This window comes from Dipteris shenzhenensis, chromosome 14 (assembly GCF_047967505.1).
Source record: "Dipteris shenzhenensis isolate YYH24624 ecotype China chromosome 14, Dip_SZ_1.0, whole genome shotgun sequence".
Taxonomy (NCBI): domain Eukaryota; kingdom Viridiplantae; phylum Streptophyta; class Polypodiopsida; order Gleicheniales; family Dipteridaceae; genus Dipteris; species Dipteris shenzhenensis.
This window is the reverse complement of record NC_141609.1, coordinates 55,592,754-55,618,367: the sequence shown is the minus strand read 5'-3', so window position 1 is coordinate 55,618,367 and position 25,614 is coordinate 55,592,754. Positions and strand designations below refer to the sequence as shown.

The 25,614-nt window shown below is 42.2% G+C and overlaps 1 protein-coding gene across 3 annotated transcripts in view; it reads right to left on the bottom strand.

Annotated features, from left to right (window-relative positions):
- Positions 1 to 677: 677 nt before the first annotated feature.
- FU (kinase family with ARM repeat domain-containing protein) overlaps positions 678 to 25,614 on the bottom strand; it is a 66,776-nt gene continuing 41,839 nt past the window's right edge. For 2 of the 3 annotated variants that reach the window (XM_087384490.1, XM_087384492.1), the window contains exons 13-22: positions 25,398 to 25,539; positions 18,833 to 19,004; positions 18,511 to 18,609; positions 4,339 to 4,896; positions 3,022 to 4,182; positions 2,656 to 2,892; positions 2,354 to 2,497; positions 2,066 to 2,146; positions 1,657 to 1,845; positions 678 to 1,549 (exon numbers count right to left, since the gene is read on the bottom strand). In XM_087384490.1, coding sequence (XP_087240616.1) covers positions 1,286 to 1,549; positions 1,657 to 1,845; positions 2,066 to 2,146; positions 2,354 to 2,497; positions 2,656 to 2,892; positions 3,022 to 4,182; positions 4,339 to 4,896; positions 18,511 to 18,609; positions 18,833 to 19,004; positions 25,398 to 25,539 — 3,047 coding nt within the window. In that variant the 3' untranslated portion in view covers positions 678 to 1,285. The remainder of the gene's footprint in view (positions 1,550 to 1,656; positions 1,846 to 2,065; positions 2,147 to 2,353; positions 2,498 to 2,655; positions 2,893 to 3,021; positions 4,183 to 4,338; positions 4,897 to 18,510; positions 18,610 to 18,832; positions 19,005 to 25,397; positions 25,540 to 25,614) is intronic. The other variant, XM_087384491.1, reaches the window with a different exon arrangement.

Here is a 25,614-nt window from a genome sequence, read left to right as displayed (position 1 = left end):
TTCAATTCAAGTCAACTTGATGATGCTGAAGAAATTATTAGTGTGCATGACATTTGCGTAATGCACAAGGGTAACTCAAATATTAAAAGTTGACATTATAGTATCCAAAATTTATCTATTGATTCTTATGATGATGCTTTGAAGTCACATTCACATATATTTGCTCTTAAAATCAAACCCGATCCCTTTGCAAATTTCTTATCAAAATGCCAAACATGATGTGCGCTCAAACGGCACAAACTTCAAGGAAGCTCGCCTTGAATAATACAATATTAAATTGACAAACATAAGCATAGTCATCAACATGATAGTTTCTTTTCTCTTCCAACAAAACAATTGGTGTGTCGATTCAAAGAATAAATCATTACATTACACATGAATATACCATTACATTACACATGGTCTCACATTTGCGCTAAAAACGATTAAATCCACTAGAAAATTAAAGCTCCAACATGTTCACACTCCCCACCCCCCACACTCAAGAAAGATATGAAGCTTTTTGACGTGTCAAAAGTCTCAAAGTCGCTTTGATACCAACTGAAACATGCTCCCAACCGACATGGGGCAAAGCGGGAGGACAATGAAGCTTTTTAACATTGTAGCACTATCCAAAGGGAAAAAGGGTTTCATTATAAATGAGTTGTTAATGAATTATTAGTAGTAGGGCCCTACTTTGGGAGAGGTGCAGGATAAGGAAGCCGCCATTCTAAAAATAGTAAATCTACTGTCAAACAAGGAAGTACGTATAGAGATTTAAAAAAATAATTACTCAGTCCATTATTTACAGTCCGCTTCTTCACAAGAAAATGAAGCTTCTTTGAGGCATTTAGTAAATTGAAAGGATATCACCCAGAGATGGTCATTATAATGTCCTCCTCTGATGGTGCTATATAGCCTCAATGGCTGTGCTTCATTGAGAGTCAACAAGGTTGTCCTGTTGAAGATAACGCCATCGCTATGGAAAATAATCTGAGATGTAATCCATATAAACGACACCAGTGGAATTACCCTCAGCCTTTGCTGTTCACTGTTGGTGGTGGCACAATTTCCACCCACCAAACTCGAGGAATTACATTGAATAAAGAATTACGTTTTATTTATGATAAGATACACGTACAAAGCATCTCCTCAGACGCATACACGTACAAACCATCTCCTCTCCTCAGACGCATGCTAATAATTCACATTTAAAAAAAGATCACAAAAGGAACGATAGGCTACAAGCATTCTTGACCAAAAAGCAGACGAATTTGTAAGATGAGTTTGCCAATATCGCAGAGCATCATGTGGTTTGGATTGAGGCCTCTGGAAACCTGCTGATGATCCTACTGACGTATTTGACTATAGTTGGGTCTGGAGATTCCTTAAGTCTGATCAGAATTTGAAAGAGCTCGGGTGATGCCAGACACTGACGACAAGGGGCATGGACGCACATATTTCCCAACGAAAAGAGAGCAATTTTAAGAGGAGACTCACTGCTAGTGTCTCTTTTACCAGCTGAGCCTAATGCAGCTTTAGAGTAATCAGTTATTACTTGAAGAAGTGCCTGCAAAGAGAAGCAACTTTAAGGTCCTATCAAACTGGTAATTTGTAAAGGCCAGATAAGTTATCTCCATGTACATGGATGCAGAATGCTTGACCATAATAACTTACCTGTATGGCACATTTGGATATGATATCATCACAGAGCTTGCTTGAATTGCGCACAAGATTGCTGAGAGCCCCAGCAGCATTTGCCTTCGTTTTCTCCTCTTCATCTCCTAATAGCAGGTTTGTGAGGTGAGGAATACATCTTCTCAACTGCTCGTACAAGTAATCACTGTGATACGCAGCATTGCCAACCTGCTCCCAAAGAAACATCGTGATTCTTCAGATTCTTCCAGGTGCACATTCATGTCTTAATATATCTGAGTACAAATTGCTAGAAAAACAACTAAAATAAAAACTGGACAAAGCTCCTGATCCCAACAATGTCCAAAGAGCAATTAGTAAGAAAAACTTGTGCCTATATTCCTTGGTCATAACTAAACAGCAATGCTTGATTTCCAACAGTTCAACCTACCGCAAAACAAGCAAATTTTCTGGTTCGTCTATCTGGATCCGCACATCTATCAATAAGCATGTTGACAATATCCTGCCTAACCTGCAAACCACAGAACATTTCTGTTAAGAAAACAAGCATCTTAATAGAGACGACATCAATTTATTTACTATACCAAGTATCTTGTCTGTTGTCTGGAAGATGTGAACAGTGCTAATAAAAGGACCCATGTAGTCTTTACAAATAACAAAGTGAAAAGCCCCACAATGAGAACAAGAACAAAAGCCCACCCCTGGTTTTCAATCTTACCATATCTTTGTAAAAGTAAGGACTGTGGCGGCACATATTACCCAGTGCATTACAGGCCTTTGACCTGATATTTGCATCAGGATGATTGAGCAACAGTTTCATGTACTCCAGGACATTTGCTTCACCAATTGGCTCATAGAAATCCTACATTCACAACCCAACTTCGTGCAAGTTAGAACAAGAACTGGATGGCAAAGAACACAACACATTTCGTATGTAACAGAAGTATGAAGGATTCCTTTTTGTTCTTTGAAAGACCAAACTCATCAACTTCATATAAGAGAGCAGTGCATCAGGCTTACTTTGGAAAGTCTTGCAAGGTCTGAAATGACCATAAGCACATCCAATAAAACCTCCTTTGGGCTATTTAAATCTAGCATTTTAGGCAAGACAGCAGTTGAAAGGAGGCCCTCCTTCAATAATTCATTAGTCAAAGTCCTTGAATTCTGGACTATCCTTGCTATCAGTGACATAGGCTTTCCTAGATCTTTCATATCCAAGACTCTCAAAGACATCATCAGATATGATACAGCCTGCACCTGCATAAGCATTGTTTCAGATAAAACTTGGGTGATCTTATTTATAGAGATTGGAATCACCCTATAACATAAAAGACCACTATATTTGATTATCCAATCATAACAAAGCACGGAAAATTAGGATCCTACCTCCTGTAACAATCGCCAGTAATGCGGTATATCCATTGACATTGACTTTGCCAGTTTTCCACTTTCAAAGCCTACTCTTGCCACGGGCGAGTTACCACTAATGATGGATGAAGAAGCTGCAGGTGACCCAGGATTCTGTTGTGCCATAGTGAAAGGAAATTCTAGAATGTCGATGACCTCATTGACAATTTCTTTCAAACCAGAATTCCCACCGCCAAATCCTTCCCATGACTTGATGAGTTTCAAATGAGCCTCATCAATCAAGCTCACTATCGCATCAAGAGGCTCTTTCTTTAAAAGTACATCCTTAAATGCCCCATTGCGCAGACATAAGTAGATAACAGACAAAGCACATGTTACACCCGCAGGTGACAAGCCGATGCTAAGATCTTGATGCCCTGCATTTTCAGGACACTTCAAGCCACCAGCTAGTAAATTAACAAGAAGTTGTGGGATATTCAATGAGCATGCCTGCTCGATAGCAGAAAGTCCACCCATTCTAAGCCGCACTTTTAAAGCACACACGTACCCATCCCTAATTCCATGCCAACCAGTCAACATCCCGTCATGCTTACTCCAGCCAGGCTTTGATTCTTTGTCATCGGATGCAACTGGCCATAATTGAGTTCTGATATCAGACATTTGAGGTATTATAGTTTGAGAGGTTTCTGTAAGCAAACAAAGTAAAGAAGAATTTCCAGGGCCATGTTCAAGTAGCAAAATAGATGCAAGGGCAAGTGTCGATGCTGCACAAAGCTGATTTGATGAAGCATCAGATGAAGAGCTATCAACAGAAGCCAAATGAGCCATAGCCACTAGACGGTCACGTTGCTTGGACTGTGAGGTTGTCAAAATACATGAAGCACCATGTTTACCCATTATTCTTAGCCCTTGAGCTATAGCAGAGAGGACTAGGCAAGCTTGAGTAGCAAGACTTCCCAAAGATGAGCTTTTTGCAGTAGTATCCAAATCATTTGTTTTGCACGAACCAGTGTCTTTAGCTGCCAATGAGTTCGTATAAAGCATAATTAATCTGAAAATTGCACCAATAGCTGTGCCATCGCTCCCGCCACTGATATTGCTGGAAGAAAGCTCTTGACTGGACAGGCCTGAGAGGACATCACACACAGGAGGGGATACCACACAGCATCGTAATAGAATCTGGAAATCAGAAAGTTGTAGTAAGTGTTTTAAGAGATAAAATGTATGTACTCAGCCAAAAAGCTTTCTCAAAGATACCCTACACTACAGTGATAACTCAAGTAGAAGTACTAGAATCATGCAAAAAGAGTCTATTGCTGAAGAAATGACAGTAACCTGGATAATTGAAGAAAGTCCAGACTCAGAACCATGTAGAAGTGCATAACAGACTGCAATATTCATCTCTCTTGATTTCAGAAGAAAGGCTACCACACGGTCTATGACTGCTTTACTAGCATGCTCCGCTCTTGAATCTCCTGCAGCTTCTTTCTCATTTACGCTTGCAGCACTAATGCAGCCTCTAAAAAGAACCAGTGGGAAATTTTGCCTGTGACCCCTACTAGTTACAATATTAAGGCCACTTACAAGACCCCAAATAGCTTTACAGGCTTCAGCAGCAGCTGGAGCTGATGTACAGGCCCCTGAAAGAAGGCATGATCCAGTAGACACAAGGCACAAGCACAGCTGCTCAACTGTCTCCAAAACTTTGGCTTGTCCTAAAATTTGGGACATTATGGTGCCTTCTGGTGTTGCAGTTCCATCTGTGTCCTCAAGTGCTCCACCTGAATTAATGATCTTGGCTAAACCAAATGCCACACGAGTGAGCAACAAGGTTACACATGCCGTGGATTCATACAATACCTGGCCAGATAAATCATGTGTGTATGACACAGCCTGTCCAATCCAAGAGAGAATTAGATTTCTACTCTTTGGCAAAAACATATCTTTCCTGTTTTGAAAGTTTCTCTACAAGCCCTTGTAAAAGATACAACAGTAACTTTAAATAAACAAAAAGTTTGAAACCACATCACATCCTTTGTATTCCTTAGACTGCATACTCATGGCAGGGTCAATATATTTCAAACGGCTTGCAGAGTTTGCAGTGAGACCTATATACACAAATACCTTATTTCATATCATCACATAACAAGAAGATAGTGATAATAAGAAGAGAGTGTCCCCAACACTTATCTTCACATTGGATACTAACATTGGTTGTTTTTGTTGGATGGTCTATGTTTATCTAGAATCATGATTAGGCAATTTTCTTTCAGCATTAATCTCACTGATGCTTTCACTTCTAACCTGGAGCATATCATGCCCTTGGACTCAGTTTCCACCAGTTGTGATCAATACATCAGGACTTAGCACCAGCTCAATTATGCCACAGTGCATACTATTTGGATTCAGATATGACCACAATATCAAATCAGCAGGTCATTCCTCAACATGAGGACATTGACGCACATTATCAGGTTCAGCCTAGGGAACCTTATTGTTCTGCACTTATGGATGTCCTATACAGTCCTACTTGATGCAAATTAGTGGCTGGATACCAAGACTTAAGATCCGTCCCAATAGTATCATTCAATAGCTCACATGCATTGGGGACAGCTTATGTTGTTTTCAGTTGTATCTCAAGCTTCTAGGCCTTCTTACTGTCAGTTACTTTATGAGCGTATGACAGATGTTACATTTGCTCCCAATGGATGTTCAATCATGCATACCTTTAGCCCATGAATGTTGAGCATATAGTTTTGACAAGTTGCAATGCGTTGTTAGTCTTTCGGACTCTTCAGCCAAGCATAGTACCACACTTTTGCCTTCAGTCCTTGCTTTAATGCAGCCCCTAGACCACATGTCCATTGCAATTATGCAATCATCTACAAACCCCTCATTCTATGATAGAGATTACTCTACTCCAATATACTTCAAACAATGCTATCAGTTCTTTTGGGCTCGTGAGATTCTTGTTTCTCAAAACCTTTCGGATTACATTCTCTCAATCTCCTTTACATCCAGATGCATCTTCTACAAACCAGTTTCGCAATCCATGGTGACTTGTGAATGATGTGTTAAGCTTTGACATTTTAGCTTTGGCTCAACCATCAGCAACACGAAGTCGTTCACAAAGTCATCAATTAATCAATCAGTCGTCGTTTGGACAATCATTCACACAAGCATCAATCAATCATTGAACCAAGCGGACTTCCTCCTTGGCAGATTTCCTCTTCCCTTCAACCTATTTTTTGGGTTTTGTTCCCAAAAGCAGAGGATGATCTACACCTTAAGAAGGAGAACTGCACATTTATGTACATGACCTACTAAGTTATGATTGTGATTACTGTACAAACTTTCGCTATGCAGTCACTATGCTCACACAAGCGCTTACTACTATGATATTTTCAGTTTTGATTGCTATCACATGCACAAAACCAAATCCAAGAAAGATCTAGGCAAAGGTAGGACCCGCCTCAGCTTCTTCAGCCTCTATCTCTACCTCAACCTCAAGCTCAACTCCTGCTACAGTGTCAGTTTCGTTTTCAGCTCCAACCTCAGCTCCCTCTATCTCTATCTCTACTTCGACTTCAGGCCCAGCTCTAGTTCCAATCTCAGCTCCATCTACATCTACGATCAATGACATACTCATGCCCATGGCGCCCGTTGTTGTTCCCTTTCCCTCTTCTCCTATTACAGCTCTCGCACAGCTTATGACCCCTACTTCGGAGGTGTCATACACTATGCCGCATTACACTTCACTCTCCCCTCTCCCTCTCAATCAGCCCACCCTCCCACACCCCGTTGGGACTGCCTCATTCATTCCACTGTCATCTCCGTTCCTCACTCAGTCACCGTCCAGTTTTCGGACTCAATCCCACTCTTTCATGCCACAGTCACCATAGTTTCAGCATGGACATGGGTGGACTGATACACCAGAGGCCCGTGAGACCCGCTCACGGAGATACATAGTTTCCGTGAGCGTCAAATGGAGCTGGCTTGCTTCGCACGAGAGCAGGTCCTCTTCAACCAGGAGCAGAGCCGCACCATACAAGAGCAGGCTAGGGCCATTCGAGAGCAGGCGGGTCTTATTCAGGGACTCAGACAGGATATCATGCAGCTCCTATTTTCCTTGTTTGGATTTTTTAAGCATTCTCTAGCAATCCTTCTTTGATTGCTTGCAAACACGTTGCATAGAGCATGATGTATATCTAGCATACATTGAGACTTTCAGCTGATGTAATTTCGGCTCCCTCGTTTTGAGGTCACTACTCTTGTAATATAATCAATCAAAAGTTTTCACTATAAAAATGTGTGTGTGTGTGTGTGTGTGTGTGTGTGTGTGTGTGTGTGTGTGTGTGTGGTGGTGTATGCGATATTTTGGGAATCCGTTCTTGCAATCTTATGAATATTTCAGACTCTCCCTACGGCAATCTATCTATGATGCTTGCCATCAAGGAGATCTTCCTCAGTCATGCCTGGAAATAGTTTTTCTTTGCTTTTGATTTCCTGTTGAGGCTCTCTGCTTTTTTGAGACCCTCATGTAAATTTTGCTGATAATATAATCATGGATTTACCCAAAAAAAAAAAAGTGTGTGTGGTGGTGTGTGTGTGTGTGGAGAGTGTGTGCTAGAGGCGTGAGAGAGAGGGTGTGCGTGGCCGGTGTGTGACGGTGAGCGTGGTGTGAGCCTCGACGAGAGTTGGCTGCCGGTGTGTGACGGTGAGCGTCGATCGTGATTGCTGGTCAGCGTCGCCCGTCGTTGTTTGGCGCCCATCCTTTTGTCCGTACCATCGTACGGCCGTCGTACGGATTCTGCGTCAGATTACCGTATCATCGCCGATCCTTTCTACCCTGCACGTCAACTTTTACCTGCAGTTTTCCTTCCTGAAGCCCATATAGTCTGTCCGTCTTTTTCCTGTTTAATCAATCCGTACAGTCGTTAACTCTTCCGTACAGACTGTTTGTTGTCCCGTACAGCCTGTCAGTGATCCCGTACAGCTTGTCGGTCCTTCTTGCAATCTCTATAATCTGTCCGTACAGTTTCTGTCAGTTTCTTTGTTGTGTCCGTACAGTGCTTCATCCCAGCATCCGTACTTCCTGCCAGCCTTTCTTTGTGCCCTGTCCGATTCTCCCTGTTTGATATCTGTTCAATCCCTTGGCCTCCATGGCAGAAGCAAACAAGTACTATGTCAAGAGAGCCCTCTCTCCTGAACCCAAAAGACAACTAAGGGAAGCCTCTTCCCCCATAGCTCCTTCTTCTGAAGATGCTTCCTATGTGTTTGATATGCTGAATGATGATTTTCAACAAAGCAGAAGGGAATGGATTCAACCTGCTCCGAAACTCACTTACAAAATGAAGCTGCCATCTCTTGTGCAACCTTTGAAGAAGCTTTCTCAAACTGCAGTTATCATCTTTTTCCCAAGCAAAATTCCCTCTGCTAATGATGTGGGACAATGGGTGAATTCTCTCCTAGGTGGATGCTTTGTAGGAGTCTATTTTGCCTCCCGAGGATTTTATGAAGTTCATCTTTTGGATGCTTTGACAAAACAAAAGATGCTGGAAATGTCCCCTTCGCCAAATGGTGCATATCATGCCCTGGTCCCCCAATAAGGACTATCAGAACCTCATCAAGCATCATTGCCCTGTATGGGTTGAAGTGGTTGATTTTCCAGATTATATGAGAACAGAGCTTCCAGGTTTAGCTATGACATTGGGACAAGTGATCTGTCCCCCTCGTCCAACAGGTAATAAAAATCGTTTTTGCATATTATGGGATACTGATAGACCGACCCCTTCATCTATTGCAATTGAGATTGAGGGTGTTAATTTGGGCAAGAAATATTTCACCTTAAAATGGGGCATTTTTGCTAGAGCTTCTTTTTCTTGTCACAAATTTGGGCATCTTGCTTCGGAGTGTCCTTCTATCCTTCATCCACCTCCTCCAGCTGCTATTCCTCTGCCATCTAATAAAGGAGGTCAGAAGACATATGTGGAAAAGATTGAAGCTAAAGGAGCAAAGCCTTCAGTTCATACAGGGAGCCAGGCCAATTCAGCTCAAAATAAGGATAAAGGCAAAAGCAAGTTAGGAGAAAACATTCCATCTTCTCATGAGGGATGGCAGACTGCAAAGAAGACGGTCCCTCTCAAACAAAGACCTCTCCAATCTCGTAATTGGGATGCCTCTGCTCCTTCTCCAGGACAATCTTCTACCTCTTCAAGCAGCCCCATCTCAAAGGCTTGGGTCAATGCAGTCAAGAAGGGTCTTCCCCTTTGTGAAGAAGATGATATTATCAGGGAATTGGAAGCTGAGGGTCAGCAAGACCCTGTGGCAATGGCAGAGGCTTGAGGCCTCCCGCTCTTTTGGAGGACCGATCATTCTCTTGTATATATTTTCATGCGTGCTTCTCTTAAATGTTTTTCCTATAATATACAGGGCCTCTGCAACCAGAATAAATGGAGGCTTCTCTGGCATTATATAAATACAACTCATCCGGATGTTGTATGTCTCCAAGAGCATAATCAGCATTTTTTTGCTGGACAGCATGGGTTTTTTTCAGGATATGATATATTTTATTCAAGATCGGAACAATTTTCTGGGCTGTGCATTTTAGCCAGACATGATCTGCAACCCTTGATAGCATATAATGATCTAGGTGGACGATGGATGATTATCCAATGCATGATCAATGGAGAGATTTTTGAAATAGGATCTTTGTATGCCTCTCAAAATTCAGCTTCCAGAGCTCAAATGTAAAACTCCATAAAGCAATATCCCTGGTCCTCTAATGCTCTACTTTGTGGCAATTTTAACAATTCTCCTCACTGGAAGGACAATCCCACGCATAAATCACATATGCTGCCCTCTGAAATCCAGCAATGGGAACACATGACTTCATCACTTCGATTTGCAGATTTATGGACAGCAACTCATCCTTCAGTGATGGGATTTACATATCACCATAATGCTCTCACAGATTATTGGGCCAGGCTTGATAGATTTTATCTCATTCATGCTCAGCAATATGATGAATATACATGTCAGATGTGGACTGATTATTCACAACAATTATCTGATCACACTCCACTTTGGCTCACCCTTTCTTTTGGAATGCCTCTGGATGACTTGCAGCTCTCTTCAGTCAGAAATTTACACGTTAATCAATTCTATCTTTCTCATGAAAAATTTCAGCATATGATCAGACTGGCTTGCAGGCCATTGCTATCCCATGCTCAGGAGGATCTGGAATTTGCTTGGATCTCTTTCATACATCGTATTCAAAATGTCATCAAGGAATATGGAAGATGGTACTTGGCAAAAACCAGACAACATATCCAGTGGGCAAAATCATACAAGCAGTATCTTGTACAGATTAGTCATCAAAGATCTCTATCTGATTCTGAGCAGCATTTATTGTCTTGTGCTTCCTCTATAATTGATGCCAATGACAAACGCAAGCTGTCTAAATGGCAGATTAGGGCCAGAGTTAAACCTATGCTAGATAAGGGCTGTTCCTCTAAATCTTTTTTCCGGAACTTACATGCACACAGACAAAGCCAATCTATCATGAGGGTAAGGAAATCAGATGGTCTCTGGACCCAGTCTCTCTCTCAGCTTGAAAAACAATGTCTGGATCATTTTCAGTTTCTTTATTCTCAGCCATCCTCTTCTGCACCTCAGGTCGCATTGGCTCGTAACAGATTTACTGAGCTTGTTTCTCCCATTGTCTCCCCGCAAAAAGCCTCAATGCTGGAAATGCCTTTTTCAGATGATGAATTGGATGAAGCCCTTAAGCATTTGGGTAAACATAAATCCCCTGGCTGGGATGGTCTGACGGTTGAATTTTTCGAAGCCTTTTGGCCAGAAATAAAGGGTCCAATTCTGCAGTTTATTAATGCAGCATGGCAGCACCAACATCTTCCCTCAGCTTGGAAGCATGGTTTGGTTAGTAGGCTTGTGCCCAAAAAGATTCTTTGTGAGACTATGGATGACTGGAGACCAATTACTTTGATGCCGGTGATATACAAACTGATTGCCAAAATGTTGGTACATCGGATAAAGGATATCCTTCATGATGGACTTCATCCCAGGCAATATGGTTTTGTTCCAAGACGGCACATACATGACAATATCACTAACACTCTTATCGCAATGGAATATGCTAAATATTCAGATCAAGATGTGTTGGTCATGCAGGTGGATGTGGCGAAGGCGTTTGATACAGTACAGTGGGATTATGTCTCTCAAATCATGCAAAAACTTGGTTTTGGGCCAAAGCTATCTAATGTCATATATTGGCTTTATTCAAATTCCACTGCACAATGCTTTATAGGGAAACATTTGTCTGAGTCTTGGACTCTCGAACGTTCGGTTCAACAAGGATGTCCTCTCAGTGCCTTGCTTTATGCCATCGCTTCACATCCTTTGCTTCTTTATATGGATCACATGGTTGATACTGGACAGCTAGAGGGGCTTCAGATTTCTGGTTCACGACCCTTCATAGCGCAGGCCTATGCAGATGATTCATTTTTCATGCTAAAGAACAGTCCATTGGAGATTCGCCTCTTGATGGATACCCTTTCAGATTTTGGGTTGGCAGCTGGTCTTAAAATTAATTTTCAGAAATCAAAACTCTTGCCTCTCAAGCTTTGTGATTGGCATGCTATTCTGTGGCCATGCCAGATTATTCAACCGGAAAATATAGTAAGACATTTGGGTTATCCTATTGGCTGGAAAATCAGTAATAAGCAACAAATGTTGTGGGTGTTCAACAAAATTCAGGACAAATTACAATATTGGAAGATTTCCACATGGCCTCTGCATGTACGGCTTCGAATTGTCCAGTCTATTGTTCTAGCTTATGTCCAGTTCTACCTTCCTCTATTACATTGGTCATCTCGAGATCTCTCATCTTTTATGTCTCAAGCCATGGAGATTTTTTGGAAAACCAAGCTTCATAAAAAAGCTTTACGGTTGCTCAAAATGGACTTGCTTTGCTCACCCAGAATGCATGGTGGTTTGAATATAATAAACATCAAATATCATGTGTTGGCAAGAAAGATTACTATGCTCAAAACATTCTTTCAACAAGAGCAGCCTTGGTCTATTATGTTAGCAATTTTGTGTGGTCAGATGCGCACACATGCTTATGGACATTGGATAGTAGATCCATCGGAAGTAGTACTTGGAAAATTTCAAGGTAAAATTCCTGGTTGTCCATTTTCTAATTCCTTGATTCAAGATTGGAAGCAAGTACTCTCTCACATCAAATGGTCTCCTCATCCTGCTTCTCTAGCATCATCACTCAGATTGGAGAGTATTCATTGGAGTGCTGTGTTTTCCTCTCCCCTTGCTGTTCAACAATCCATCAGAGCTTACAATCTTATGAAAATGGGTATCCGGTTCATTGATGACGTTGTAGATATGCAAGGAAATATTCTCCTTTTTCCAGCAGCATGTAGACAATACAACCTGGCTATGCATCATAGACCTATTTGGAAAGCTATTGCTGATCTCCTACTTCCTCTGGTTCCGATTCCGACATTGAATGGCAATGACAAGCTTCAAGATTGGCACCTTCGGTCTTCGAGTTCAAGCATTTCTTCTAAGCCTTTGCAGTCATTGACATCTATACAGGCTTATAGATTAATATTACCTCCTCCTTGGATTGCCCATCATGCTAATTCTTTATGGCATCTGAACAAATCATTAGCCTGGTGGAAAGGAAGATTGCAAATGATATGGAAGTTGAAAATGCCATTGAAGCAAAGACTATTCCTATGGAGATGTATTGTTGGTATTCTCCCAGTGGGAGTGAAATTGGCTAAACGACGAATAGCTTCACCTCTCTGTCCAAGATGTCACCTTGCATCGGAGAGTATTCCGCATTTATTGTGGTTTTGTTCATATTCCAGAGACCTTCTAGATAGAATCTCCTATTTTTTATCTCTCAGATTTCCAGCACACAGGTTCTACAGGTTTTTCTGAATGTATGGCACACTATCAGCTTCTTTGTCACAGTATTCTCTCTTTTTCCACTGGATCAGATACTGGGCCTTATGGACCCTCTGGCTGCAGCGCATCCAAGCATATCTGAATTCTCCTCTTCAGCATCCTTATGAGTTTTTCAGAGCCTCATTAAGGCAGTCTTTATATGATGCCTTACATGAGGAAGATTTGGATGTTTCTTGTATCCAACTTTTCTTTTACTGTTTCTGATGGATAGGGCTGTAGCTCTCTTTTGAGCACGGCCTGGATGTAAATGAATGTTTTATAATATAAGTATCTTGGTTTTACCAAAAAAAAAAAGTGTGTGTGTGTGTGTGTGTGTTTCATCTTTTCTTTGTTTGGGCTCGCTATAGAGCACTTTGGACTTTATGGATAGACCGCAATTGTAAAGTCTTTAGTGATCCCAATTTTTCTTTGTTTGCTTTCTTTAAGTGTTCTCTGCAGCAATCTTTCTTTGATTGCTTGTAGACTCGCCAGATAGATCAGGATGTATATTTGGCTTATACTAAGATCTTCAGTTGATGTATTTTCTAGCGTCTCTTTTCTGAGGTGACTATTCTTGTTATATAATCAAAGTTTTCACTAATTAAAAAAAATGTGTGTACCGTGCTCTCATGAGTTTTTTTATCTGCTTCGACAGCGCCTGCGAGCAAGATTCCCATCTATTCCATTTGGGAACTTCTTCTGGCTATTTGGGTTTCATCTTTTCTTCGTTTGGGTTCGCTAGTGGGCACTATGGACTTTATGGACATATAGGAATTGTAAAGTCTTTGGTGATCCTACTTTCTCTCTGTTTAGCTTTTTTTCGCGTTCTCTGTAGGGCAATCTTTCTTTGATTGCTTGCAGACCCGCTGCATAGATCATGAGGTCTTTTTGACATATACTAAAACTTTCAGTTGACGTAATTGTAGCACCTTGTTTTGAGGTTGCTACTCATATGATATAATCAATCAAAGATTTCACCCAAAAAAAGTATGTCTGTGTGTGTTCTTCTTCAAAGAAACAATCTTAAACTGGAGGATGTTGTGTTTGATCCTTCTCCACTTTGATCTTGTAGCTTTTTACTTGGCTGCCTCATGACTTTTGCTCTGAGGCTTTACTTGTAAATTTTTCCTTTGTACTTATTGGTGGGTTTTTACCTCTTTTTGGGATTTCCCACACAGAAATATAAGATTTCACTAAAAAAAAGTGTGATCCTAGTGGAGAGAGGAGCGATCTCCGCTCGTACAACCCCGTCAAGGCCTCCGTACAACATCTCCCTTCCATCCGTACATCTGTACGGCCCATGTACAACGTCCGTACGCTGTCCGTATGCCCGTCCAGGACCCGGTTTGCAATTCCGTCCAAATTCGACCGCGCTACCTCCGTACAGTTCTGCAGTTCCGTGTGGCCTCCATACAAACCCTGCTGCAGCTCTGTACAGGTTCCGGGCAAGCCCCGTCTACAGCTCCGTGCTCCTCTGTTGTTTCCATACAGTCCTGCTTCCGTACGTTGCTTCTTCATGCTGCTGCTGTCAACCCTCTCGTTTTCCTGGCTGTCTACCCCTGAGTTTACTCCTCCCTCCCTCCTTTTTTCCCTAGTTATCTTTGCCCTTTCTGTGACCTCTTGCAGAGCTTCCTTTTTCCTGTCCAATCCTTTATTCTTTCTTCTTTCATCGCTCTATATATATTTCACTTTCTTTACCTTTCCTCTTCTTCAAAAAATGTCAAACTGTCCATATGTAAAGACTTTTCAAAAAGGAATATCAATCCAAAGCAAAAAGCAAAAGCAGGTCATGGGTCAAGATGACCCCTTTCATGCCTCTACAGAGGCTCAACTTGTATACGAGGTGATGCATGAGGATTTTGAAGATACCCGAAAAGTTGGAAGGATTCAATTCCCACTACAGGTATTGTGGTGGAAGTGGATGATATTTTTGATCCAGTCAAAGAATATGCCAAGCATGCCATCATTATCTTTTTTCCAGGATGGATGCTTGCTGCTGCAGATGTTGGTAACTGGTTGACTAGAACCCTGGGTGGTTGCTATGTCAAAAAAGTTTATTATGCAACAAGGTGTTTTTTTGAAGTGATCATGGCAGATGAAGAGCACACACAAATTTTATTAGAGCACTTTTCTCTTTTCTATGGGCAACAGATGGTTCATGGATTGCCCTGGTCTCCCACCAGAGACTATCAAGCGTTGATCCGACATAGATGCCTTGTTTGGGTGGAAGTTGTGAACTTCCCTTAATGTCTGGCTTCTCTTTTGCCAAAAATTGCAGCATCTCTTGGCAAAGTGGTTTGTCCACCACGGCCTAATGGCAATTCAAACAGATTTTGTATTTTGCGGGACACAGATAATCCAACCCCAGACTCTTATTCGGTTATAGTAAATAATGTTTCCATGGGCAGTGCCTTCTATAAACTGAAATGGGGTCTCTTTGCAAGTGCTTGCTTTAAATGCAAGAAGTTTGGGCATATGGCTTCGCAATGCCCTTCACATACTCCAAAAATGCCAGTGCAGGGGCTGATTTGTCTCCGCCTCTGAGCAACACTTCTACTACCCCCTCTTTGATGAAGACTAAGGGGGTGAAACAGTTTTTTGATGTTCAAGACAAAGGGAAAGCACCGGTTGCTTCAAATGGTGATGTTTCTCCTTCTGTGCCTTCGGCCTCTCATCCTCAGGCAAAGGAAAAAACTTTGAATGATGCTTGGCAAACAACAAGAAAAGTCTTTTCACCTAGGAGACCTTTGCTCTCCCAGACTTGGAATGGTGCTTCATCTCAAGGTAAAACACCGGGTGAGAATTCTGGTATTCGTTTGACTTGGGCTGAGGTGACAACCAATCATACCCTCTTTCCGGAAGAGGAAGCTGCTGCATTATTGTCTTCTCCTCAGGCTGAGTTTTCTTCTCAGGGCCAAGGCCCGAATACGGAACTGGAAATGCAGACATAGAAGGCATTTTTGCTGTTGTACATACCTATCCTATATCTGTAAATATGCTTGATGATCTCAAATGCGTCACTTTGAATGTACAGGGTTTAAGTGATGCTCGAAAATGGAAACTGGTCTGGCTGTATCTACGCCAATTGCAGCCTGATATAGTGGCTTTGCAAGAGCATAATCAGTACATGTATGCTGGAAAATCTGGACATTTTGTTGGTTATGATATTTTTTATGCTGGAGAGCACTTTTTCTCTGGAGAGATTAAAAACAAACATTTGCAGGGTGCTGATCAGTGGGACCTTATTTCACAAACAATGCAGGCCTTGGGATTTGGCACAAAAATGCAGCAACTTATCAATTGGCTATATCAAGATAGTAAAGCTGCCTGCATACTTTCAGGGGATATTTCTACAACCTGGACTCTTGGTTGTTCTGTTCGGCAAGGCTGTCCCCTCAGTGCTTTACTATTTGCCATAGCCACTCATCCAATGCTTCAATATATGCACCACCTTTTGGACACAGGCATGTTGCATGGATTGGAAATTCCTGGCAGCCGTAGCATGATCGCTCAAGTGTATGCTGATGATTCTTTCTTTATCCCGAAAAATACTCAGAGCGATCTCTCCTTGATTATGCAGGTTCTTTCCACATGTGGCTTAGCTGTTGGTTTTCATGTAAATTTTCAAAAATCTAAGCTATGCCGTTGCATGCTAAAGACTGGCATAGTCTTTTGTGGCCTGGGGAAATTGTTCCACCTTCTCAATTGATTCGACATCTTAACTATCCTCTAGGTTGGGGACTCACTCGTTCTCAACAAACTGATTGGGTGCTCACAAAGCTGAGGAAAAAACTTGAATATTAGAAGCTTGTAACTTGGCCATTACATGTTCGTTTGCGAATAACGTAATCCATTTTGATAGCATACATACAATTCTATCTGCCCCTCATTATGTTTATTAAGGCCGATCTGGTTTCCTTTATGTCTGCTATCATGGAGATTTTTTGGCGTTCAAAAAATGGCAAGAAAAGTCTCAGATTACTCTCTATGCATCGTCTTTGTTCTCCAAAGATGCACGGGGGGTTGAACATACTCAATATTCAAGTGCATATACTTGCTCAAATGGGGAAAATGATGTTGCAGTTTATGCAAGGGGATCAGCCTTGGGCTTTCATGATCCGCTCTCTTTTGTTGCATATTGATACTTCTGCTCTTGGGCATTCGCAACCTACACAGTGGGATTTTCTATTTGGCTCTATTCAATTGGAAGCATATTTTATCCCACTTGGAATGGAATGGCAGGGATTCTTTGTTGGGAAATTCCTTGAGGGTTGAGAATATTTACTAGTCCAAAGTATTCCATCCTCCTTTGGCTATACAAGAACCTAGGCGTTCTTATTTTATATCTTTCAAAGGTATTGCCTCTGTGGCGGATGTACTTCAAGATGATGGCACTCTTTTATCTTTTTCTATGACTGCTAGCAAGTATAGTTTGGGAGCTCATTATCGTCCTTTATGGCACAAAATTGCAGAAATGCTTTAACCTTTCTTGCCGGTACCTCGTTTGGACTTCAGGATAGACTTGAGGATTGGACTCTCCATTCTTCCTCTTCTTCAGCCCGTCCTTTGAAGCTATCACACATCACAATGCCTTCTCTGTATAAAGTGTTGTTGGGTTTCTGATTCAATTCTGTTTGGCATATGGATCGACCATCAAAATGGTGGAGAAAGCGACTGCGTCTCCTTTGACATTATAAAGTCCCTCTTCGGCAACAGCTTTTCCTTTGGCGACTCCTACTTGGAATTTTTCCATCTCAGCGGGTTACTTGCGCATAGACATATTGCCCCCGCTGTTTGCCACCGATGTCTACATTCTGCTGAATCTATGCCTCACATTTTTCGACATTGTCCACATGTGATTTCCTCGCTCTCATTCGTCAGGGTCTTCGAGCAAGATTTCCTACTGTTACTTTTGGCAGGTTCTTCTGGTTATTTGGTTTTCATCGCGCTAGACAGGGTTTTGATTTATTTTTTGTTTGGATGCGCTACTGGGCACTTTGGACTCTATGGATGGACAGAAATCATAGAGTCTTTGGTGATCCTACTTTTCCATCTTTGGTTTTTTTTAAACGATCTCTGCGACAATCGTTTTATGATTGCTTTCAGACTCGTTTGATTGATCATGATGTATATATGGTTTATACTGAGATTTTCGGTTGAGTAGTGGTTACTCCGCTTTCGGAGTATCTATGAATGTAATTATTTCACATCAATAAAATATTTATTCTCACTAAAAAAACAAAAGTGTGTGAGTGTGTGAGTGTGTGTGTGTGTGTGTGTGTGTGAGAGAGAGAGAGAGAGAGAAAGAGAGAGAGAGTTTTTGTATCTTTTTTAAGGCAATGGGTAACCAATGAGCTTTTCTCACTTGCAGACCCCCGCCTAATCAGTGATACCCTCCTCAAATAGAGCTTCCATAGGTAAACAGAAGAACACTCATGGTTTGCCATGCCATCCTTTTCACCTTGGCCATGTATGAATTATAGACGAGCATAGATATATGAACAATAACTTACTTACCTGAGGATATATCCGCAAGAGAGCTACACTATGATGCAAATATCCACTCTCCATCTTAGACGAGCTAACTTCTATCAGTTTCTTTAATATGCCAAAACCCTGCATGTGCACAAAACAATAATATTTTTCTCAGTATATGCACGCATTGACATGATAGGGATCCAACAGGAGTGTCGCAAAAAGCTATGAAACATCCAATCTTTTACGAAGCATCATCTTGACATCCTCATATCCTATGTATAAGAGAGAAAGAAATACCACAAATTGTAAAAGATTAACACTAAAGGAAATAAAAAGTAATATCACTATCAAGACTACAAACCTTGATCAGCAAGCTGACATGCTGTGGCATACTTGCCCCCAAAGTTGCCCGAATGAGTCCCAACACAGAAGGAATCACATCATCCACGGCAGCTTTTGGAACAAGAGCACCAGCTGCCAACAGGTTGGACAAGATACGCAACGACTGGTTCACGCTGGCATTGGCCTGCTCACTGCATTGATGAGCATATCAAATCATTAGTGGCTGTTGATAGTGAAAGCAGCACACTTAGAAAGAACCCTTTCACAGATAGATTCTGCCAGACAGCTCCTCAAATTTACCAGCATCATCCTCTTGGCTGAAGCAAAACCTAGAAGAACCAAATGCAGCCCTCCCTGTGGCTATTTCTCCCTCTCCCTGCCCCCACGTCCCTCCTCCCCCTGCTGCCTCTCCCCACCCCTCCCTCATCTTCCCTGCTGCCTCTCCTCTCCCCGCCCTTCCTTTCCCCTCTGCCTCTGCCTCTGCCTCCCTCCCTTCCTCCCCACTGTCTCAGCCCTCCCTTCCCCTCGCTGCCCCTCCCTTCCCCCACTGCCCCTGCCCCCTACCTGTCCCTTTTTCCCTTGCTGCCCTCCCCCCCCCCCGCCGGCCTCCCCTTTTCCCTGCTGCCCCTGGCCCACCCTCCACCCGTCTCTCTCTCTCTCTGCCTCAGCCTCTCTCTTCTTCTCAGCCCCCTCCTTACCTCCTCTCCCTTCCCTCCTCTCTCTCCAGTCAACCATAGTTTTTTCCATATACGCATACTGCATACAGGTACGGAAGTATGATTGGGCCCTGGGGCTGAATCATACGTAACCCTAATTTTACAAACAAACAAAAAAGCAGGAAAAGATACATTGTACACATTTCATTTTGATAGAGAGCTACAAAACTTTCAACTTCAAACTTGTATTAATTTTAAAGTCAAGGAACTGATAAAAAAACATTTTCATAAAGCCAAGTATGATTGGCCGTACCATACACGTACGGAATAATCATTTCATACGCATATGTCTCTGCCAACCATACGAATACGGACCCAACTATGCTGTCAGCTCCTCCCTTCCCACCTCTCTCCCTCTCAGCCCCTCACTCCATCCTGTTTCTTTCTCATAAGCGACGGACAAATCTTCAATTTGATTGGCAAATGGCTACCCATTCAGCCAATCCTAATCCACTTTCACTGGCCGCAAGAACATGCATATTCTCAAAATACGGACTGCTGGAGCTTCAAACAGATGTGGAATTCAAGAGATCGACCACCCGCTTTGCACACATCTACGGGCCCCACCCCTCCAAGACACAAGCTAGGGACTAGATGCTTGCCAAACCTCACCTCTGCCTTTTTTACGTCGGATTATTGGAATGAGGTTTCTTTCAGGTGGCATTTGATTCTCCCGGAGCCGCGAGTACAATGCTCAAGGCCAACCCCTTGGCACTTCATTCTCAGAAAATCTTGCTCACTCCTTTCTTCTTAGGTTTCGACCCTGTCGAGGAGGACAGACGGGTCACTTAACTATTCATCACATTACCCGGTCAGCCTCAGGTCTATCACTGACTCCTACCATGATCAGAGCTTCTTTTGGGCTGGTCACAGAGTCCATCACCGACGCCTACCACGATCAAAGCTTCTTTTGGGCTGGTCATAGAGCCCCCCCTGGTTTATCCTCTTCCGTAGGCGATGGCGATCAAGTCTCATGAGGTCCCCAAAGTATCATGTCCAACCCTAACATTTCTGATAACTACATTATGCTCCAACGTCCAAATGGCTCTCTTTTCTGGCACAAAGTAAGATCACGTCCAGGCAGGATCAGTGTCGAATTTGCAAGACTTTGAGCTTTTCACTAGAGATTGTCCAAAGAAGACAAACACTTGTCTACTCTTGGCCCGAGACACAGTAAAGAAAGTGTTTCCTAGCTTATTGACTCTAACATGATCCTATAGTGAGAACCTGATGTTGTCTTACGTATTGTTACTGATTTTTACGCCTCCCTTCTTGCGACAAAGCTTAACACCCTTACCGGAGGTGATGCCAACCATCGAGTTTGGAAGGCTATTCCAACAATAGTAAAACCAGATACAAGAGTCTTACTTCATGCACCTTTCACCAATCTGGAATTTAGGGCAAATTTTGCCCTTCAAGGACAAGAGCTTAGGCTCCAATGAGTTGACACCCTTGTTTTTCATTGCTTTTTGGAACATGATTGGGAACCATGTTATCTCACCTCTGTAGGGCATTTGTGACTCTAGTGCTATGCATTCACTTACAGAGGGTCTCATTCATCTTATCCCAAAAAGAGGGTGCAAAAATTCGGTTTTCCAATGCAGGCCAATCAATATTTGGACACTTTCGGTAAGATTTTGGCCAAAGCTATCAGTCAATGTTTGCAGCCCCTTCTTCCAGATCCTATTCGTGGGGTACACAGGTGAGCTTTGTGCATGGCCAAACACTTTTTATGATATTTTTTATTTTGAAAAGCTTCAAAATAGGCTATGCAGAGGGGTAGCCATTCTACTCTTGGATTTTGAGAAAGCTTATGACAAAGTAAATTGGAGTTTCATGGAGGGTACCCTTCTGTGCTTTGACTTTCCTCATGCTTGGATCAAAGGGGGTTGCTTCATTATATAGATCAGCCCACATCCATGTGCTTATAAAAGGGGACACGGACAAGAGATTTCAAATTTCCAGATCAGTCCGATAGGGATGCCCTCTTGGCCCTTTCCTGTATTAGTTCGTGGCTCAAGCAATGAGCATCTTTTTGAGATCTCAAGCCCACATTATTGGGCTGAGACTTGCCCTAAGGCAAGATGAGAACTTGGATAGTGAGCTTATTGATGACACTCCTGTTTTTTTGGAGACCGCCCCCCCAACTATCGCATCTTTCAAGGAGCCTTGAATATATTTTGTTCTGCAACAAGTGCACATATCAATCGAAATAAATCCAAGGCTTCCGGATTAGCAACGAGGACATATCGGATAGGAGGGCTGATTTTGGTTTTACATGGATTCAAAAGAGTGTCTCTATCACATACTTGGGCTGCTAGTTCTACGTGGGTATCTCTCCTAAGTCCTTTGCAACAGTTTGCTCTTGTGTTGGAGAGTATCGAGTTCAGCTAGACTTGACTCCATGGCTTTGGTAACTGAGGGTGACCAGAGGTGCTGGTATGCAAGCACGATTTGAGAGCTTGGGGCTCCACATAGACAGATTACCCCCCTTCAGTATAGAGTGGGGCCCGCTCCCGTTCCACTCACATATCTAGATTATCCGAAAGGATCTCTTACAACTACACATTCAAGACTTGATTGGCACCTCGCGAGCTTCCTATGAAGCTCAATTTAATAAAGACCATTGCTTGCGGATTCCACTAGGATACACACAGATCCATCTCCCTCACTCCCTGAGGATAGAGATCGGGCAATTCTGTCTCTCATTAGGGTGGACAGGTGGAGATCTTACCAAGAGAGGGTCACATATGCACAGTGATCGACTAGAGATTGAATCGAAGGAGCACTTCATCTTCAAGTGCCCTATATTTAATGAGATCAGAGGTGGATATCATTCTCTCTTTAGGGATGGCTTCAGGCTCCTATCTAGCTTCTTGTCGTACCCAAATCAGAGATGCCAAGCAACTTTCATCCATGAGTCCGTCCGACATATTGAGCAGTTTCTCAAGACTTGTAGGCGAGATCAAGGTGCACAGCCAAACTCCACTCAGAGCATGATCACTGAGTTTTTCCAAGAAGATAGCACTAACCAACAAGGCTTAGGGAGACAACAAACCTACGGACCAAAGCTAGAGATGGAGCAAACTCGCCAGCGGGTTGAGGCATTAATCAGACTAGTCAAGGACCTACATGGGTGACAATGGCACTTGTTCGTTCGTAGGGCTATCGCCAAAAGACCAAAACGGACAACACATCTTGGCAACCTTTAGCACTCTATCACAAGTTTTATGCCACCGCAGTCTCATATATCGTCGAACCCCTCCTAGGCTAGATGATCCCACTAGCTTTCCAATGACCATCACAATGTTGCTATTCCCCATCATCTCCATGAGTTCAAGGATATCTATTTTGTATTGGTATCATTATGATTGTGTCTTTTTTTGTATTCGTCATGGGTGTTGATGCCTGCTTAGCGGCTCCACTACTTTAGCTCGTCGTATCAGGTTCTTTAAGTCTCATAGACCTTCAGTCTTTCGAAGACTTTTAATAAACTTTATGTCTTTCTTTCTTTCTAGGGAACGCATCACTTAGCTCAAAAGGCCTGTAAGGATTTCTTGTGGAGTGGGCTAGATGGTTTCGCAGACTAGAGCTAGGGTTGCTTGGGAGACTTTGATTCTTCCCACACAAGCAACGAGCCTCAATATTATTGATCCACATTTGCCTTGCTTTGCAAGGTTGTGGTCAGAGACTCTTGCCACAATAGGAGCCCTGGAAAGACTCGGATGGATACTACTAGGTGGATCTTTACCTTGGCACATCGTAGGATTCCTTCCTTTCCGCTGATCACTACCATCCTGAAAGCTTGCAACAGCTTCAGGAGTACATAATCCCCCCTCTTCCCTTGAAGAGGTTGCTAGGCAGTCGGTCATGTGGAGTAGCAACATACTTGACGATCATGGATGCTTCTTGCTACTGATCACTACATGCAATGGTCCAGATGGGAGAGAGGACCCGCTTTCTGAGTAACACCATACTTGATGATCATGGCAGCTTCTTGCTACTTCTCACATGCAATGGTCTAGATGGGAGACAGGACCTGCTTTTCTGTGTGGGTTCTTGGAAAATTTTCTAAAACCTTCTAGATGATAGTAAGCTTCAATTGGTACGTCACCTCAGAGGAGAGAAGAGAAGAAATGAGCAAATTGATGTCCTACCCTTTGATTTGCTTTCCCCACAAATGGCAGACCACACCCCTGCTCTACATGGCTTGGGGCTTTTATGGGGTGAGGCATTCCACTTTAGGTCATAGGGCTTCAATAAGATTCAGCGACGAGGATGCCATGGTTTTTTATGTTTACTCGAGGAGCAAGTTATCCAAGTCCAGACATGAGGATATCCATGTGGACATTCTTTTTTAGCCTGTCAAGGTTTTGGGTTATGTGGAGCGGTGTTTCTTAACTTCAGATTCATATCCAGACCATAACCCAAAACACATTCCCCTAGGTCCATGCAATATTTAGATCTATGGAGGTGTCCCATAAAGTATTTGCGGTGGGACCTCGGGAGTGGGAATGGATTGATGCAAGGAACCATGAGAAGAGCATCCTATTCTTTTGCTACATAGTTAGCATTGGCAAGAGATTTCATCTCAGTCTTAGGGGCTAGAAGCCCACCAAAGCTCCTCATTGAAAGAGTTTTCTGATTTCTACAAACTTGCAAAAAATTATGACTTTGGAAATCCCTCAGAAATAGAAAATTCAGTTTGTGTTTGCCCTCGCTACCTTTTCACAGAGGAGTCCATTCAGCATTGTTTATGGGATTGTAGACAGACAAGGTTTATCTGGAAGGGAATCCCTAGACTTTTGCGTAGTTAAGCCGAAACGGGGAAACGAGAAACAGCAATATAGTACAATTTATGTGTAGAAATTAAATTTGTATACATCATACAATTATAAATATCGTGTAACGTGCTTAAAGTGACAAATTATGCTACTTAGCATCTACTTAGTCACTAGTGCTATTAAGTCGTGACTTATGCAGCATGCATGATGCTTCAAGTTTCAACATCTATGATTCTATGATCTATCATTCATGAATGATGCTTCAAGATTCAAGAATCAACAACAGTTACAACAATCTGAAATGAATTACAATATTGCAACTGTAAAAGCAAAAAGCATCATAGTATCTACTATTATCCAGATTCCAAATTCATGAACCATGTGACATGTCACATGTGGCATATCAATGTCTGAAAAATAAAAATACACCCATAGTAGCTACTAGCATCCATGATTATGAATCATGTCAAAAAAAGGTAGCCAGCTGCCAAAGTAAACTCAGTACTACATCAATAATCATCAAAAAAAGAAACATGACTCTTCTTAAGCTCTTTCAATTAGAGGACATTTAGTTGAGTAATGCTCTTTGGATGATGTTCTACACTCTCCTTAGATCTGCACATGCCTCCATGGATACTTTTGGGGAGATTTTAACAAGCATTTCAGCGTGGCACATTTAGACATCCATATGCACAAAGGCTCTGAATGGCTCCTAGCTCCACCCTTCGCACACTAGGCTAGTATTTGGACAAATACTACTACACTTTGATGGCCATTTGAGTGAGCACATAGGCTCTTCCAAGCAACATCTGCCAAGAGGACTATTTTCCTTAGGGAGTGAAGTGGCTCCCCCATTTTTCCGAAGTCTACTACAATTCGAGGTGGCACTTTCAGCCTCAACCTCGGTGCTTTACTAGCTTTCTTGATAAGCATATTGTTTAGCTCCTTAGGATACTTTGTTTCTCATGCTATGCATAATGTATATTGCCCTTGAGGTTTTTTGCATAGTTAATACAATGTTTTTCATTGAAAAAAAATGCAACCATCAGATGGCAAAAATGTCATCATCGATGCAAAGAGTTACCTTGCAAGTGCCGCTGTGCCTTTCACATTATAATTACGAAAGGGATGCAAAATGTGTGCCAATGCTCCACGATCTTGTCCAATTGCTTGTGCTCCTTTCATGTTACGTGTCGTACATTCAACTTTATCCAAAATAGATACATCTGTAAAAACATGAAATCACATAGATAACTTTTAAAAAAAACTTACATTGTGACATTGGATTTAACATCAAGCAT